This window comes from Chiloscyllium plagiosum, unplaced genomic scaffold (assembly GCF_037043375.1).
Source record: "Chiloscyllium plagiosum isolate Xiang-an unplaced genomic scaffold, Cpla_swu_hap1 HiC_scaffold_9, whole genome shotgun sequence".
Lineage (NCBI taxonomy): Eukaryota > Metazoa > Chordata > Chondrichthyes > Orectolobiformes > Hemiscylliidae > Chiloscyllium > Chiloscyllium plagiosum.
In genome coordinates, this window is record NW_028270147.1 from 55,889,282 (window position 1) to 55,908,086 (window position 18,805).

At 39.6% G+C, this 18,805-nt stretch overlaps 1 protein-coding gene across 3 annotated transcripts in view; it reads left to right on the forward strand.

Moving 5' to 3' along the window:
• LOC122554385 (uncharacterized) overlaps positions 1 to 18,805 on the forward strand; it is a 94,335-nt gene that overhangs the window by 47,373 nt on the left and 28,157 nt on the right. For 2 of the 3 annotated variants that reach the window (XM_043699312.2, XM_087990644.1), the window contains exons 8-13: positions 3,579 to 3,636; positions 7,496 to 7,567; positions 7,679 to 7,707; positions 11,404 to 11,461; positions 13,894 to 13,922; positions 18,679 to 18,727. In XM_043699312.2, coding sequence (XP_043555247.2) covers positions 3,579 to 3,636; positions 7,496 to 7,567; positions 7,679 to 7,707; positions 11,404 to 11,461; positions 13,894 to 13,922; positions 18,679 to 18,727 — 295 coding nt within the window. The remainder of the gene's footprint in view (positions 1 to 3,578; positions 3,637 to 7,495; positions 7,568 to 7,678; positions 7,708 to 11,403; positions 11,462 to 13,893; positions 13,923 to 18,678; positions 18,728 to 18,805) is intronic. The other variant, XM_043699310.2, reaches the window with a different exon arrangement.

Genomic DNA, 18,805 nt, shown 5'->3' on the forward strand with positions numbered 1-18,805 from the left:
AAATAAAATCCACTGTGATACTAGCTCAATGGCTAAAATTGCCCAATCATATCTGTACTAAATGTAGAGTGCTAAAGTTTAGCAAGATTTAAAATTTGCATTTTGCAATTATAGAACTCATATGGTGAATGTTTAAAAGATCTGCAGTTACATAGAATAGGTAAAAACAATGACTGCAGATGCTGGAAACCAGAGTCTAGATTACAGTGGTGCTGGAGTGGTAAGGCAGCATCCAAGGAACAGTAAAATCAATGTTTCAGGCAAAAGCCCTTCATCAGGAATACATAGAATCCCTACAGTTTGGAAACAGGCCATTTGGCCCAACGAGTCCACACCAACCCTCTGAAGAGGATCCCACCAAATCCAACACCCCACTCTATCCTTGTAATCCTCCATTTCCTAGGGATAATGCACCCAATCTACACATCCCTGATCACAATGGGTAATTTAACATGGCCAATCCATCTAACTTGCACATCTTTGGACTGACGGAGGTAACTGGAGCATCCAGCAGAAACCCATGCTGACAGAGGGAGAATGTACAAACTCCACACAGACAGTTCCCTGAGGGTGGAATTGAACCCAGATCCCTGGTACTGTGAACCAGCAGTGCTAACAACTGAGCCACCGTGTTTTTCCAAAGTGTGGTCAAATTCTTGAAGGGCCATAAATCTTGTTAAATTTGCAATTATCTACCATGTAAACAGAAGACCCAGAATTCTGCTCAAGGCAGAAAGGTTAGAACGCAGCATTAAATTTTGATTTCCTCAATTTCTGTTTGGTTTCTCTACAGGATTCCTTTTAGTTTCTTGAACTTTTTTACATTGTTTCAAAGTCAGATCTCTCTGCTCCTGGAGCCGCCAATGCTATGTACCCAGCTGTGACGTCACACGTGTGTGCTATTGGCCAACTACTCCAGACATTTTCATTATCTCATGCCATTGTATTAATTTATGTACCTTTTTTTTTAAAAGGAAGACCTTTCCCAACGAGTCAGGAGCTGAACTTGATTTTAAACTCAAGAAAAATATTATTTTTTCTTCAATTTTTCTCAAGTATTCCAAAGTTTTCAAAACGTTTGAGTATTTTGTAAGATGTTTCTCACTCAACTTGGATTTTAAGACAAGATTTAAAGATGGACACTAGCCTACAAAAGCAACTAAAATAAAAACAACAGGGTATTTGTTTGAAGGGCTCATGTGGGACAGTGATAGTGTCCCATCCTCTAAGACAGGAGGCCTGGACTCAAGTTCTGCCTGCTTCAAAGATGTTTCCAAACAGATATGAGCAGGTTGATACAAAAAAAATCTACAACTAACTATAGGAAAGGAATGGAACCTTTTCCAAATCTCTTATTTTGTGTTTACTCCTTAAGTCAGTTTTAAAATTCTTAGTTTAAGCTAGGAGTTCTGCCAAATTTCAGTTTAGCTGTATGTTTTGGGAATAAATCACAGCGCTTCACAGTACAAAACCTTGTTTTAAACTTTTTTTTTTCAATTTAATGCTTTTTGAATCCATTGTGCTTTCTGATCATCCTTTTTAACGCTGACTGGACCTGTATGTATGGGTTCTTCTCATCTTGAAACATACTACTTTGGTGATAATGAGTTTGGATTGTGGCAGTGGAGAGGTCAAATTTCTGACAGTTTCCATCATCATCATCCAGCTCGTTGTCCTCTTCTGTTTTAGCTTTACTAGAGAAAAGTGACTTCTGCAGGTTTGTGACTTCTGTTTGAATTTTGCTGAATGCTTCATTGCCTGCCCTTTCTGCCCTTGTCTTTTCACTGTACCGGGTGTATTTGCCAGGCTGATTTCCCTCCCTACGCTAGACAGAGGTATGTATCTTCACCTAAGCTCCAGCATTAGTTGGAGCCACTGAAAGAACCTCTCTCCTACACTCCCCCAGGAAAGTCAAAGGATACCTGACCTGATTTTCAAAGTGGCCTGCGGTTCACAGCTTGACACTACTCAAGTTTAGCAAAACATTAGAAGATCTTGCTGCTTTGAATTCTCATCTACTTGAACATTGGAAAAAGCAACCACATCTACCCATTGTCTGATTTTTCTTCTCCCTGCCTTTTAGTTTCTTGAACTTTTTAAATTGTTTTAAAGTCCGATCTCTCTGCCAATGCTATGTACCCAGCTGTGACATTAACAAACATCTGCTTTAGGCCAACTACTCCAGAGATTTTCCAATGTTTTTCTTTTCAAGGTCTATCAAGAAGACCTCCACAATCTGTCAAACTCTTTTACAGCTCACAGGGTATCTCGCCCTAGGAGCAATGAATTTTTCACTCGGACTCCTTATCAGTCCCAAATATGCAAACACCTATTTGTTTGAGTCAATGACTCCGATCCTATCTACAGTTAGGGAAGGGGGCCCTGTATTTGTGTCCAAGCTGAATTGCTGAACACTGTCAGGATTTATGGTAAGCCTTTCATAATGTCTGAGCCGATGAAATTAAAGTAGGGCTGTTAGAGAAGTTAAGGTAATTGGGCAGAGTCACAATGGATTTGTGAAAGGGAACTTGTTTAAGCAATGTATTGGAGTTCTTTTTGAAGTAGTAATGGCAGTGTTATGGATAAAGGGGAACTGATGGATGTTCTCTACTTAGATTTCCAAAAAGCATTTGATAAGGCAACATATCAACAATTATTGTAGACAGTAACAGCTCATCGTGTAGGGAGTGAATGATTGACTAGTTAGAAGGAAACTGAGTAGGCATAAATGGATTTCATTTGGCAAGGTGAATGAGAGGTGTACCACAGGGGATCAGTGCTGGAGTCTCAACTTATAATTTATAAAAATAACATAGATGGAGGGACACAAGGTATGGTTGCTAAATTTGCTGATGGTACAAAGATAAAGTAAGTTGTGAAAAGATTATTTGGAAGTCACAAAAGGATATTTGTTAAATGAATGGACACAGCACAGATTTGGAATATGAAGTATAATATGGGAAAATGTGAAATTGTCCATTATGACAAGAATGTAAAAATGCATACTATCTATAGAGGGAGAGATTGCAGAACTCTGAGATGGAGAGGGCTATAGATGTCCTCGTGCACAAGTCACAAAAGCCTAGTGTACGGGTGGAGCATAATTAGGAAAGTTAATAAAATGTTCTTATTTCTTACAAAGGAAGTTTGAGGACAATGGAGGGAGGTTATGCTTCATTTGTACAGGGCATTTGTGAGGGCACATATATGGTACTGTGTACAGTATTTGATCCTAATTTAAGCTAGAATATAAGTGCATTGGAAACAGTTCAATAGTTATTAAATGGACTGGGTGTCTTACGAGGAATGGTTATACAGGCTAGGATCAAATACTGTACGCAGTATCAAGACTCTAAGAATGTTTTGCTCAGTGAGAACTGACAACCATAGCAAAAACATGCACCGGAAAGCTATGAAATATGTTAAATTCAATCAGAGTTATTCAAAGTAAACAACATTGCATTTTAATGGGGGTTCTGTGTTGTGAAAAGATTTAAATTTTAGTTAATAGATGTAAATACAAATATCACTTGTTTTGAATTGCATATACTTTTTTTTTGTTTCGTGAATAAAATAAGACTCTGGGCAATCCACTGAAGCAATGGATACCAAAAAGGAATCTGAAAAAAGAAACAGGTTGGTGATCAAGTTTTTAAATATCATATAATTTGAGCAAAATCTCTTGCAAGTTGTCATTAAATCTCCTGCATAAGTTGGTGAAAATTTCAAGAACCATGAATTTATTCAATATTTTATATGATGCAAGATTAGTTGAGCTTCGTTGCAGTGTCATTTCTGTCCTGGCGCAATGATTGTTATTTGTCCCTTTCCTTTCAAGCTTTAGAGCAAGAAAACTAGTTATATACCCTTGTCAGGTTGGTTAGCTTAGTTGGTTGGACAGCTGATTTGTGATACAGGGTAATGCTAACCATGTGGGTTCACCCATTGGGGTCCTGTCTTCTCAACCTCACCCTTGACCTGGGTGTGATGGCAACCTTGTACATTTGTTACATATAAAGTGGTCTTAATACCTTTTTTTTTAACCCATACATTTTACTATTTATTTTGATCAGAGAAATATTTTAATTCAAAGGATCTAACCTCATGCTCTGGGGACATGGGTTAAAATTAAACTACAGGTACTGGTGAAATTTAAATTTGATGAATGAAATCTGCAAATGGAATTTGATCTCTAATGGTGACTGTGAAACTATCATTAATTGTTGTGCAAATCTATTTGGTTTGCTGATGTCCTTCACAGGACAAAATCTGCCATCTTTACCTGACACAGGTCTACGTTTGACCCCAGACCTGCAGCCATGTGCTTGACTTCTAACTGCCCTCTGAAATGCTTTAGTTAGCTATTCCATTCAACGGCAATTAGGGATGAGCAACAATAACTGGTTGTCAGTGATGCAATCCTATCAAAGAATTTTTAAAAATGTGTAGTACACCATATTGAGAAAGTCTGGTCGTAGCAATCCTCCCCAACCACCCAGAAAATGACCATCTTCAACAAAATAGAGTCTAACCACTACCAACAACTCCCTCCACCCCTTGACATTAAATGGCATTACATCACTACCATCAAAATCCTGGGGATTATCACTGACCATAAACTGAACTGGCCTAGCCATGTAAATAGAGTGTGGCTATAAGATCATAGCAGAAGCTGTGAATTATGCAGTAACTCTTCTCCTAACTCCAAAAGGCTATCCAACATCTACAGGGCACAAGTCAGGAGTGTGTTGGAATTCTCTCTACTTGCCTGGATGAACACCACTCCAAAAACATTCTCGAAGCTTAACACCAATCAGGACTAAGTAACCTGTTTGATTAGCACACTATTCTCCACCATCACCATTTGCTCCCCTCACCACTGATGCCCAGTGCCAGTAACGTGCACCATTCTCAAGATGAATTGCAGCCACGTATTATGATCTGATGCGGTATCTGGGTACTAACCACTACTGGCTTGTGGTTGAGGTGGATTGGTGCTGCCAATCCTGCTTCCCATGCTAGTCAGCGGGGCTGTCTAGTAGTCCGTGATGGAGGATGGATCATGAATATGTCCCTGTAGAAGAAGCGTGGATAACAAGATGTAGTTTACTACACCTCCATAGCTGTTTACAGAAGACTTGTTGAGCGCACAGTCTGGATTGTTCACATTTATGCTGGTAGGGATCTTGTCCAAGTCATGGAATCAGTCACGTGGAAAGATATGGACATTTTCAAATCAACCTGCTCAGGGATGTTATTACAAACCTCTGGAGCAGATGGGACTTGAATCCAGGTCTCCTGGCTCAGAGGTAGGGACACTACTACTGGACTACAAGGCCATCTTTTGAAAAATGGTCGAGAACCTGTGAACCAATCAGAGGCTAATTTCTCCTACATTACATCTCCTACCCTTCTCCTAAAGGGCTAACTAGTGAACCTATCAGCAGCAAATGTGTGTGAGAATGAGTCTCTGAATATATAGTCTCTGGAAAGAATATATAGTTATAGAGTAATAAAGTTCGACAGCACGGAGACCGGCCCTTTGGCCCAAATTGATCCATGCTGACCAACATGTCCATCCACACTAACCCCATGTCCCTGCACTTGGCCAATATCCTTCTCAATGTTTCCTATCCATGCATTTGTCCAAATGCCTTTTAAATGTTGTTAATGCTCCCCCTCAACTACTTCTGCTGGCAGTTTATTCCATGTATGTACCACCTTGTGTAAGAAAGTTGTCCCTCTGGTTCCCTTTGACTCTTTCCTCTCTAACCTTAAACTGATGTCCTCTAGTGCTCAATTCCCCAGCCTTGGGAAAAAGACTGAGTGCATTCTCCCTATCCATGCCTCTCATGATCTTATTCACCTCAATAACGTCCCCCTCTGGCTCCTAAGCTCTAAGGGAAAAAAGTCCTAGCTTGTCCAACCTCTCTTTATAACTCGGACTGTTGAGTCCTGGCAACATCCTTGTAAATTTCTTCTGCACTCTTTCCAATTGTTAGATTAAATTGAAACTTCAAACTCAACCCTCAACAAATATGACTGATCCTCATGTTCTCTATCGCTACTAAATTATATCAAGTATTTTCTTAATGTCCATTAAACAAAAGTTTGAGGGTAATAATTCAAATCTAAGTTACAGGGTCCTAAACTGACAAACAAAAATCACGAACTTGTTGGTAACAATTTAATATTTTCTGGTGTAGAAATTTCAATGACTTCAGTTATGTGAAAAAGCAAATGATTACTTTGACTGATGCACTGATTAGAATTGCCTCTGCACATAGGCTGTACTAGATACAACCATTTTGAAATTTTGGAGTGCTGAAGATTCTAGTTGAAGGCAGAACCAGGGAGAGCAGTGGATACTCAACACCTGACAGACTGCTACAAAGGACAGGATGGCAGACATAGAGGGCTTGGGCTCCAGATGGCAAGCAGGGCCAGGCATCAAGTTGGCAGCAGGACATGAGAAAAGGAGACACTGTCACTAACGGGTGCCAACTCCTGTATAACTCCTGTATAAGTTGTGAAGCACACCTGTGTGAGCGCGTGAGAGAGCGAGAAAGACAAAGCAAGTGAGTGAGAGTGGGAAGCAAGTGAAGGCATGTGTTTGTGTGGGAAGAGGAAATCCAAACACATACCAATCCACCCTTCCCTTGCTCCTTCTCGCTAAAAAAACTTATCTACCAAATTAGGCTGGAAGAGGGAGAAGAGTCAAGTAGAAAGGCAGCTGGCATCTGAGCCTCACTTGCATATGAATTGCTTTAAAGACAACTCCAAGTGTATACCATTAGAGGTGGAGTCAATCCCCGTGTTAGTGAAAGTCAGTTCCTTCATTCAGCTGTAGTGTCCAACCCGTTACCTGGTGCTGAGGACTTGGGGATGAATCTGTCTCTTTCTAGCTTTGTTTTTTCACTGAGATGACAAAAAAAAGATTTTATTGATTAGCTCTGCTGCTTGGCAATTCTTTTATTGGCTATTTCAATTCATTACTCGTTAGTTTATATGATGGATCTATTGCTTTGGAGTTTTTAAAAAAATTAATGTTTATTCTTGTGCCAAATCTCCTCTTTCTGAACCGGTCCTCCTGAAATATGAGAGAAACCACTCCTGTGGGGAATGTGGCAGCCAGTGTGTGTATAGTAAGTTTCCATAAACCATAGAAAAGTGATAATGCCCAGATAGTCTGTTTTTAGATGTTGTCAATAGAGCCACTGAATCTTTTATGTTCACATCAGAGGCCCAAGAGAAATGGTAAGGCAAGTCAAAGTGAAACAAATGATGGCATAAGAGTCATTGTAAATGGCATCAACAAAACTATTGGCAGCACCTGTTCACTTTTACTGAAAAATCAAATGAGTCTGCGCAGATAAGAAAATGTAATACAGTGTGCTACCCATTTAGATGCATATTTAAGTTTATGTGCTGAAAACTCGATTGTATGTCAAGCCTTTATTAAAATATATTCTTACATTTTATGTTGTATTAACAGTGGAAATAAGGTAAACCCCCTCACAAAAATCTTACAAAAAGGAAAAGAAAAGAAAAGAATGGGACATGAAAGGTAAAATTGACACCATTTATACAATAATTAAGTTCACTTAATTTTAAAACTTTTTTTTTCAATTTCAAGAAAAGCTCCTTGCATTAACATTTTTTTAATATTCTACTTCAGTTCCTCGTATATCCTGCAACCTGAATTAGGTAAGAATGATATTTTTTGATCTTTTTAATGCTAAAAATTACACTTTGATTTTTTTCTTGTCGAAGGATACTCTTAATTTTATTCTAATGAAAGATGAGATTGTTGAGATGATTGATGGGGGATATCTGCTGAGAGAATTGAATGCAGATTATTCTGTTCCATTAACTGTTAAAGGTTGTCAACTGACCTCGAAGATTTGTTTTCTTCTATTGTTAAAATAGCTTTCACTGAGATCAGCAGAATACTTATCGTAGATCAGTGGTTATATTAGTGAATTAGTAATCCAGAAGCCTGGATTAATGATCTGGAGAGTGGCAAAAAAAACTTTAATTAAATTTATTTAGCGTCTTGGCCCAAAGCTCTGCAAAAGAGCACTGTAGAACAAATTATAGCAGGAGAAAGTGAGGACTGCAGATACTGGAGATCAGAGCTGAAAATGTGTTGCTGGAAAAGCGCAGCAGGTCAGGCAGCATCCAAGGAGCAGGAGAATCGACGTTTCGGGCATTCCTGAAGAAGGGCTCATACCCGAAATGTCGATTCTCCTGCTCCTTGGAAGCTGCCTGACCTGCTGCGCTTTTCCAGCAACACGTTTTCAACAAATTATAGCATCAAAGCACATGAGATATTAGGCCATGTAATGAAAAGCATGGTGAAAGAATTACATTTTAAGGAATGTATAAACAGAGGAGAGTGAAATAGAGATGAAATTTAAGAATCAATGGCCAAGGAAACTGAAGGAATGGTCACTATCGTAAACAAGAAGCCTGAAATAGAGCAGCACAGAATTCTTGAAGTTGTAGGGGTGAAGGAGATTATGTAGATAGGTAGGGAAAGATTGTAGAGTGATTTGAAATCAAGAAAATTTTCAATGTATCTGAACAAATGCCTTGTGATGGGGAAAAGGACTGAGTGTGTGTTAAAATGTGGACAGCTGAACTTTGGATGACTTCAAATTGATGGAAATTAAAAGGCAGAAGACCTGCTATTGGCGCATTGGAATTGCAAGTTTGGAGATGACAAAGCATGAATGAAGGGTTCAGCAGCAGATGAATTGTAATGGAGGTGGAAATGAGCAGTCATATTGATGAGAAGAAAGTGAGGAGATCCGAGTCAAAAATTGTGGTGCTGGAAAAGCACAGCCGGTCAGGCAGCATCTGAGGAGCAGGAGAGTCGACGTTTCTAGCATAAGCTCTTCATTCCTGATGAAGAGCTTATGCTCGAAACATCAACTCTCCTATTCCTCAGATGCTGCCTGACCGGCTGTGCTTTTCCAGTCAAATTGATGACACCATTATCCGGTTCAGAAGTTCATCTTCGGATTGCATGTGATTCCAAGGTTGCAGGTGGACTGGGTCCATCCTAGGTTTTTGCCAGGGAGAAGGATTGAGTTGGTCATCAAAGAATAGAGTTTGAGTTAAGAACTGCTAAAAAAAGGTTTCAGCCATTGAATGGAGAAAATGTCTGCCGATCCAGTCTTTGATGTCAACTAATAATTCAGTAACAGTCATTAGTATAATATGAAACCTAATGGTGTGTTTTCAATGATGTAATCGAGAACATGTAGATAAGAAGTAGGACAAGGTGAAGGACAGATCTTTTGAGAAATCATTTCAAGAGGTTCTCTGGCTATGACTAGACTGATAAAAATGTAACCACAAGGGAGCAGTTCTGTCCAGCTGGATGGCAGTGCAGAGACACTGGAGTAGAATGGTTTGTGGTGTAGATATTTTGAGAGGGACAAGGAGGGAAAGTTTACTTTTATCTGTCATATGTGATGTCATTTGTGACTTTGAGAGTAGTTTCAGTATATAGAAACCCGATTTGGAAGGATAGAAATGTGAAATTCCAGGCAACATAGTGTTACAATTATGATGGGAGCAGTCATAGAGATGTACAGCATGGAAACAGACCCTTCAGTCCAACCCGTCCATGCCGACCAGATATCCCAACCCAATCTAGTCCCACCTGCCAGCACCCGGCCCATATCCCTCCAAACCCTTCCTATTCATATACCCATCCAAATGCCTCTTAAATGTTGCAATTGTACCAGCCTCCACCACATCCTCTGGCACTCATTCCATACACGTACCACCCTCTGCATGAAAAGGTTGCCCTTTAGGTCTCTTTTGTATCTTTCCCCTCTCACCCTAAACCTATGCCCTCTAGTTCTGGACTCCCCGATCCCAGGGAAAAGACTTTGTCTACTTACCCTATCCATGCCCCTCATGATTTTATAAACCTCCTATAAGGTCACCCCTCAGCATCCGACGCTCCAGGGAAAACAGCCCCAGCCTGTTCAGCCTCTCCCTGTAGCTCAGATCCTCCAACCCTGGCAACATCCTTGTAAATCTTTTCTGAACCCTTTCAAGTTTCACAACATCTTTCCGATAGGAAGGGGCCCAGAATTGCACGCAATATTCCAACAGTGGCCTAACCGATGTTCTGTACAGCCGTAACGTGACCTTCCAACTCCTGTACTCAATACTCTGACCAATAAAGGAAAGCATACCAAACGCCGCCTTCACTATCCTATCTATTTGCGACTCCACTTTCAAGGAGCTATGAACCTGCACTCCAAGGTCTCTTTGTTCAGCAACACTCCCTAGACCTTACCATTAAGTGTATAAGTCCTGCTAAGATTTGCCCTCTAATAATTAAGATCCACTACTTCACCAGTCAAATCATGAGTACAAATTTGTTGATCCAGTTACCAAAATAGCCAATTGCTTCTCTTTGGTACTGAAATCCAAAAGAAAATTAAATGTTTATCCGGGTTACTTTTAACTCAACGTTATTAGGAACACAAAATGATTCGGAATAAAACTTGTTTTTATGCAAGTAGCAAACACCTAATGATCTGGAATTCTAACTCTATCCCATTGATCCCACATGCATGCAATCCAAAAAAGTCATTGCGGAGGTGATGGTCTTTTTTAAACAAAAGGCAAAAGGGGAACCACCACCCCACCCCTCTTCCCAAACCCTGTGGGCCAAGGGCCTAGAAACAAATTATAGAATGCAATGAATTCTCACCTCCACTGGATGTCCTGTTGACAAAGCCAAATTGCTGAAACTTGCTGATTGATGGTAGATGTCCAGATAGTAAAATTACAAGCAGCAATAAGCATCAAGCAATAGGATTGAAATACGAGTGCAATTTTATAGCAGTCAACTTCAAATTTAAATCCAGTTGTTTAGGTGCAGTGAGCATCTTGTTCCTATCATAGATTAGATTACTTAGTGTGGAAACAGGCCCTTCGGCCCAACAAGTCCACACCGACACTCTGAAGAGCAACCCACTCAGACCTATTTCCCCTACATTTACCCCTCCACCTAACACTACGGGCAGTTTAGCATGGCCAGTTGACCTAACCTGCACATCTTTAGACTGTGGGAGGAAACCGGAGCACCCGGAGGAAACCCACGCAGACACAGGGAGAATGTGCAAACTCCACACAGGCAGTTGCCCGAGGCAGGAATTGAACCCCGGGTCCCTGGCGCTGTGAGGCTGCAGTGCTAACCACTGGGCCACCGTGCCACCCGATGTTGATGTTGAAATGTTAGTTTCTCCTTTTAATTTTTTTTGCAGATTTGTAATAAGAGATTTAAATGCAAACCCCAAAATAAAGATAATATGTTAATTGTACTTCCACATTTTGCTTTGACTGTACATCTTTGTTTGTCTTTCTTAAAAGGACCTGTATCCCCTGCTTATGACAACTCAAGCAATTTGTCAGGAAGTCAAAAATTGAGGTACATAAATACATATTGTTCTCCTATCAAAAATGACTGGATTGACAACTGAAACTCTTAATTGATATACAAAATTATGTTTCAAAACTATTAATGGGCAAATACATATTGACAGTTTCCTGCATAATTTTTAGTAACTGTAGAATCTGTTATATGTGTAAAAGTATTAAAAGTAATTATATTTAGAGCACAGCACTGTTGTTGATGGGATTACTGACTAAAGGCAGAATTATGATGTTGGCAAGATTGGCATTTATATAATACCTCAGCTTGTCTCAGAAATATCTGGAAGAATTTTACGTAATGGAATAAGTTACTTTTGGCAGTGCAGTTATTATTAAGTGGGCAGATGTATAATCCATCCAGGCATGCACGGCCTGATCCTACAAACAACAATAACATAAATGAATGATTAAGTTGTGATTGACAAATTATAGCATATCAACCTGAAGTGGCTTACATAAGAACGTAAGAACTAGGAGCAGGATTAAGCCGTCTGGCCCTCTGAGCCTGCTCCGCCATTCCGTACAATTATGGTTGATCTTTTCATGGCATCAGCTCCACTTACCCACGCTCTCATCCAATCCCTTAAATTTTTTATTGTTGGAAAAAAAATCTATCCTAGCTTTAAAAATGTTTACTGAAGTAGCATCGACTACTTCATTGGGCAAGGAATTCCATAGATTTACAACCCTCTGGGTGGAGAAGTTCCTTCTCAATTCAGTCCTCAATCTGCTCTCTCTGATCTTGAGGCTATGCCCTCTTGTCCTAGTTTCACCTGCCAGTGGAAACATCCTCTCTACTTCTACCATATCTATTCCCTTCATAATTTTATATGTTTCTATAAGATCACCCCTTCATTTTTCTGAATTCCAATGAATATAATCCCAGACTACTCGGTCTCTCCTCAGAAGCCAACCCCCTCAACTCCGGAATCAACCTAGTGAATCTCCTCTGCACCCCCTCCAGTGTCAGTACATCCTTTCTCAAGTAAGGAGACCAAAACTGCACACAGTACTCCAGGTGTGGCCTTGTCAAGCTGGAATAGTATTCCATCTGTCAGGCTTTTGCCCACTGACTCAATGTGTCTATGTTCCTTTGCTTAGTTTCACACTTTGCTCTGCCACTCACCTTAGTGTCATCTGCAAATTTTGACACGCTGCATGTGGTCCCCAAATCCAAATCATTTATTTAAATTATGAATAATTGCAGTCCCAACACCGATCCCTGAGGCACACCACTAGTGACTGATTGATTGATTGCCAACCAGATTAGCACTCATTTCTCTCTATTGTTTGCTTCGTATTAGTGAACCAATTCACTATCCATGCTCATACTTTAGCGGTATCGCCATTCATCCTTTTGCTGTATCGATGCTAAAGCTAGTACTGGTGGGGCAATATAAATAGTAGGTGCCAACAATACAAGCTTTACTACTTGCCAGATTTCCTAGACAGAAATCTGTTTTCAATGATACTACTTTTAAATGGTAGTCATTGGGAATATTCCCCAGATGTCAAACAATGACCGTAGCCAGATTATTAAGTTTGCAGTTGTGAATTTAAACAACTGCACGTATACATATCTGTAGTTGCATTGTCATCAATGTTGTAAAATTCAACTCTCAAAATAAATGGATATGATTCCAAGATACTGGATGCTGAATGTAACATTAATGACATGCATTTTTTTTTTCATCATGCAAGTGGTAATTTTTATTAGAAGCAATGGAAAGTGAACTTTTTGAATGCAATCCTTAAAACTAAAGTTTTTCTTAAGATATTGAGGAAGTAACATAGAGTTGTCAAATGAGTATAATTAGTGTAATTGAAGTTACTATTAAGGCATAAAATTATAAGTTAACAATAGCCAGAGATTACTTATGTTAATAATATTTGAAAAGGACACAGTCTTCAATCAAAAGTACTTGTAAGAAAAGTACTGCTGTACAGGAGAATTAATGAGAAATTAAAGGAATTTGATTGTGGGGGGGGGGGGGGGGGGGTATGGGGTATGTTCATTTGTGATGCATGCAGTTCCCCTTCAAACAACATAATGTTTTGCTTGAGAAAATTGTAGTTATGGAACTTGGACTTCTAAACTATTAAGAATAACATGAACATTATCAATTGACAAAATATTTAAATATATACTCTTGCAAAATATACAACTATCCAGATTTTAAATATGAAGAAGTCATTATCACAGAAGATAAAACCCAGAGCAGAATCATGCGGATTTTCATAACCTGCAAACTTTGATTAAAGTCAAGGTGGTTTGGCTTTACTCAAATTGCTATTCATGTATGACATTTTATTAATTGTTAAGATGCTTTTTGTTAAAGGAAATATATACAAGAACCACAAAAAGTACTTTGTTTTTAACTTCTCTGTCTTTATTCTCCTTCTGGCTGGCACTATCAAAACTTTCAGCAGTTCAAAGAACTATTTTGTGGATGAAGGTAAGTGCAAAATCCACTGTTCAATGACACATCTGTAAGCCTTTAGTCATGCGTTAGCTGTAGCACCATTTAAATGAAGAACTGCTCAGGAAGGTATTGCCAGTCACAGTTCCTTACTTTCACTAATTGAGCAATCCTGGACAAGAGAACCCTAAAATGGCTATTGTCAGAAGCAGTGATGTCAAAAGCATGATATAAAGATTTCATGACAGCAACTTGTATTCTTGTAACTCCCTCTTAATGTAGAGAACTACCCAAAATACTTCACAGGGATATAATAAAAGAAATTGGAAACTAACCAAAGAGATATGCAGGAAGGGAACCAAAACTTAGTCCAAGATGTGGGTGTTGAGGAAGGTGTTCGTGAGGGAGAAAGGAATGGAAATAGGCAGGGTTTAGGGAAGGCATTCCAAGATAATGCTCACAAAGATGCTGAGACCTCAGCTATATAATAGTTGGGTGAAGGTTGAGGAAATAGACAAAAGACTTGAGTAAGGAATGAGAATTTCAGGAGTGGTTGTAGGTCTGGAGAATTATATTTTGTATCAAAAAATACAAAGGAATGTGAGCCAGAAATATAAAATGAGAAGAGTTACTATTACTATTTAAATAAGAATAAAAGTGAGTATTGGTCCTTTTAGGAAGTGAGACTGGACAATTGATGGAATATAAGGAAATAACAGATGAATTCAATAGATATTTTATATCAGTCTTCATTATTGAGGATGTAAGTAATGTTCCCAAAGCAGCAATAAATCGGAAAATGGGAGGCAAGGAGAAACTGAGAAAAACACAATCACTATTGAAGTAGTACTGAAAAAATTATTGGGGTTGTGGACTGATATGTTCCTGGGTCCTAATGGATTTAATTCTAGGATCTTAAAAGAAGTGGTAAGTGAGATAGTTGTTTCAATTTTCCAAACTCCCTAGATTCAGGGATACGTTCCATTAGATTTGAAGAATACAAATGTAAATCCTTTGTTCTAAACGTGAAAGAGACTGAAAGCAGGAAACTATGGGCCAATTAGCTTAATATTTACTCTGGGGTAAACATTCACTGTTACTGTTAAAGTAGTTATACCAATCTATTGCAGTTCTTTGAAAAGGTAGCATGTGTTGCAGGTAAAAGGGAACCCGTGCTGTGATGTACTATACTTCAATTTTCCACAACTGCCACATCAAAGGTTATTGTGGAGAATGAAAGCTCGTGGTTTGGAGGGTAACATGTGGGCATGTTTAGAAGATGGGTTTTTTGTTAGCCAGCTGAAGAATTGGCATAAATGGGTCTTTTTCAGGTGGCAGATGTAATGAGTGGTGTACCACAGGGTTTGGTGCTAGGGCCTCAGCTGTTTAGAATTTATGTAAATGATTTTGGATAAAAGAAACAGAAAGGTAGGTAGAAAAGGAAGTAGTGAAGAGGAGACAATGAAGCTACCAACAAATGTGGATAGGTTAAGTGGGTGAGCAAAGATCTGGCAAATGGAGTGTAATGTGAGAAAATGTGAAATCATCCCATTTCATAGGGAGAATAAAACATCTAAATGGAGAGAGATTGAAGAACTCTGAGATGCAGAGAAATCTGGGTATACTAGTGCATGTATCAAAAGAAAAGCTAGTAAGCATATATAATAAGTAATTCATAAATTAAGCCATATGTTATAATTTGTTATCAAGAGAATTTGAATCCAAAGTAGGGAAGTTGTACTTCATATATACTGCACAATGAAGACATATTGTGCACATTGCTGATATATTGTGTATACTATTGGTCACCTTATTTAAGAATGATAGAACTGTACAGCACAAGAACAGCCCCTTGAACCCAAGATGTTGTGCCAAACATGAAGGTAAATTAAACTAATCCCTTCTGCCTGCCTTTGGACCATATTCCTACATTCCTTGCATATTCCTTCACTTATCTAGAAGTCCTTTAAACACCCCTATTGTACCTGCCTTCACCACCACCCCGACAGCATGTTCCAGACTCCTAAAGCACTCTGTCCAAAAAACGTGCCCCTCACATCTCCTTTGAACTTTTTCCCCCGTCACCTTAAATGCATACTCCCTTTTATTAGATATTTCAACTCTTGGAAAAAAGATTCTGACTGTCAACCCTATCACTGCATCTCATAATTTTATAGACTTCTATCAAATCTCCCCTCAGCCTCTGCTACTCCAGAGAAAGCAACCCAAGTTTTTCTATCCTCTCCTTATAGTTCATCCTTTCTAGCACCCTGGTAAACAGCTTCTGCATCTTCTCCAAAGCTTCCATATCCTTCTCATAATGTGGCAACCAGAATTGAACGCAATAAAAGCTGCAACATGACATCCTGGCGCTTGTACTCTGTTCCCCCACCAACAAAGGCAAATATGCCATAGGTCTTCTTTACTACTCTATCTCGTTGTGTGGCCACTTTCAGAGAGCTATGGACTTGAACTCCAAAATCCATTTCTACATCAGTGCTGTTCAGGGTTCCTGCCGTTAACTGTCTACTTTTCCTTAATATTTGGTCTCCCAAAGTGCAGCACCCCTCACTTATCCAGATTAAACTGCATCTGCAATTTCTCCTTGCATATTTGCAACTGATTTATATCTTCGAGGAGAAAGTGAGGGCTGCAGATGCTAGAGATCAGAGCTGAAAATGTGTTGCTGGAAAAGCGCAGCAGGTCAGGCAGCATCCAAGGAACAGGAGAATCGACGTTTCGGGCATAAGCCCTTCTTCAGGAACTGATTTATATCCCACTGTATCCTTTGACACAAATTCACCTAACTTTGTATCAACTGTGAACTTACTAACTCACCAATCTGCATTTTCATTCAAGTCATTTATATATGTCACAAACAGCAGAGGTTCCAATATGGATTCCTGTGGAACACCACGAGTCATAGACATCCAGCCAGAAAAATACCATTCCACTACTGCCCGGTGCCTGATGTGAGCAAGCCAATTCTGTAGCCAGGTCACCGTGGATCCCATGCATCTTAATCTTCTGGATGAGCCTACAATGAGGGACCTTGTCAAAAGCCTTACTAAAATCTTGTAGACAAGCTCCACTGATCTACCCTCATCAATTACCTTTGTCACCTCCTCAAAAAATTCAATCAAGTTCATAAGACATGACCTTCCCTTTACAAGGATGTTGCCAGGGTTGGAGGATTTGAGCCATAGGGAGAGGCTGAACAGGCTGAGGCTGTTTTCCCTGGAGCATCGGGGGCTAAGTGTGACCTTATAGAGGTTTACAAAATTATGAGGGGCATGGATAGGATACAGAGACAAAGTCTTTTCCTGGGGAGGTGGGGGGAGGGGAGAAGAGGAGGAAGAATCAAGAACTAGAGGGCATAGGTTTAGGGTGAGAGGGGAAAGATATAAAAGAGGCCTAAGGGGCAACGTTTTCATGCAGAGGGTGGTGCATGTATGGAATGAGCTGCCAGAGGAAGTGGTGGAGGCTAGTACAATTGCATTAGGAACGGTTTGGAGGGATATGGGCTGGGTGCTGGCAGGTGGGACTAGATTGGGTTGGGATATCTGGTCGGCATGGACGGGTTGGACCAAAGGGTCTGTTTCTGTTGTACATGTCTATGACTGTAAGTGATTTTTGAGGTCATGAGTCATTAGAACTCTTTTTCAGAAAAGGCAGTGGAAGTAGAATCTTTGAAGATTTAAGGCAGAGGTGGATAGATCCTTGGTAAGCAAGGGGTTAAGCAGGAATATAGATTTGAGATTCCAATCTAATCAGTCATGACCTTGTTAACAGCAGACCAAGCTTGAGGGGTCTTTAGGCCACTCCAATTCTTTTGTTTGTTTGGGGGCCTCGCCAGTGAAGGAGTGGAAGCTAATTATGTTGAACTGGAGGAGAGCAGATAATTTGAAAAGTTGTCAGCTAATGCAGGCCAGCAAGCACCGTGATGATGGGTGAATGAAACCTGGTCTGAATTAGAACATTGGCAACAAGAGTGTTGGGTGACCTCAATTTTATGAAGCGTGCAAAAAGTCAGCCAGTGGTGTGTTAGACTAGTTAAATCGGAATTTAAAAAGGGGTGGATGAGGGTTTTCAGCAGCAGATGAATTGAGGCATGAGCAGAGCTGGGCAATATTGTGGAGGTGAAATTATGTAGCCTGAGTGGTATAATATGTGCTTGAAAGCTCATCTCTGCGACAAATATGACCAACAAGGTTTTGACCTGTAAGGTTTTAAACAGTCTAGTTCAAGCTCAGACTGTTGCCATGAAGTGGGTTAGAGTTGATGGCTAGAGTGCAGAGTTTGTGGCACATCAATGGTTTTGGTTTTCCCAATATTTTGTAAAATCAGAGGACTGCTAATCCTCTTATTCAGATTAGTTATGATCTTACAGAATGGTAGGGTAGGATAGAAGGGCTGAATAGCCCACTCCTCATGTTTATGTTTTTATGTTCTATCCAAAAAAATAGTCTTGACAATTCAGAGACAGTGGAGGAGTCAAGGTGTGATAGTGAAGTAGCAATTCTTGTCACGATCATACATGTAAAATTAATGCTGCATTTTCAGATGATATAATGTGGGTGTAAATGTCTGAAATGTAATGTCAGTTTTCATGCTAATTTTGAGTAAATTAATACTTTTAGTTGATTTTCTTCCCACTGGCCCACAGTTAGTTGAACTGTCTTTACTCACCCCTACATTTTGCAGAAATCAATTTATTGTTTGTGATTGCTCAGATTCTGTTTTTCAATCCCTTTTCCTGTAAGGCTTACTGGTTACATCATCTTTGTTTCAGAGCCATTAGATGGACAAGTGTATGACGATGCAGAATCCTGTAACTCAGAGTAAGCATTTTACATTTACTTAATTTCTGTGATTTGAATAGCAGGCACATTCATTATATCTGCATGCTACCACTGAAG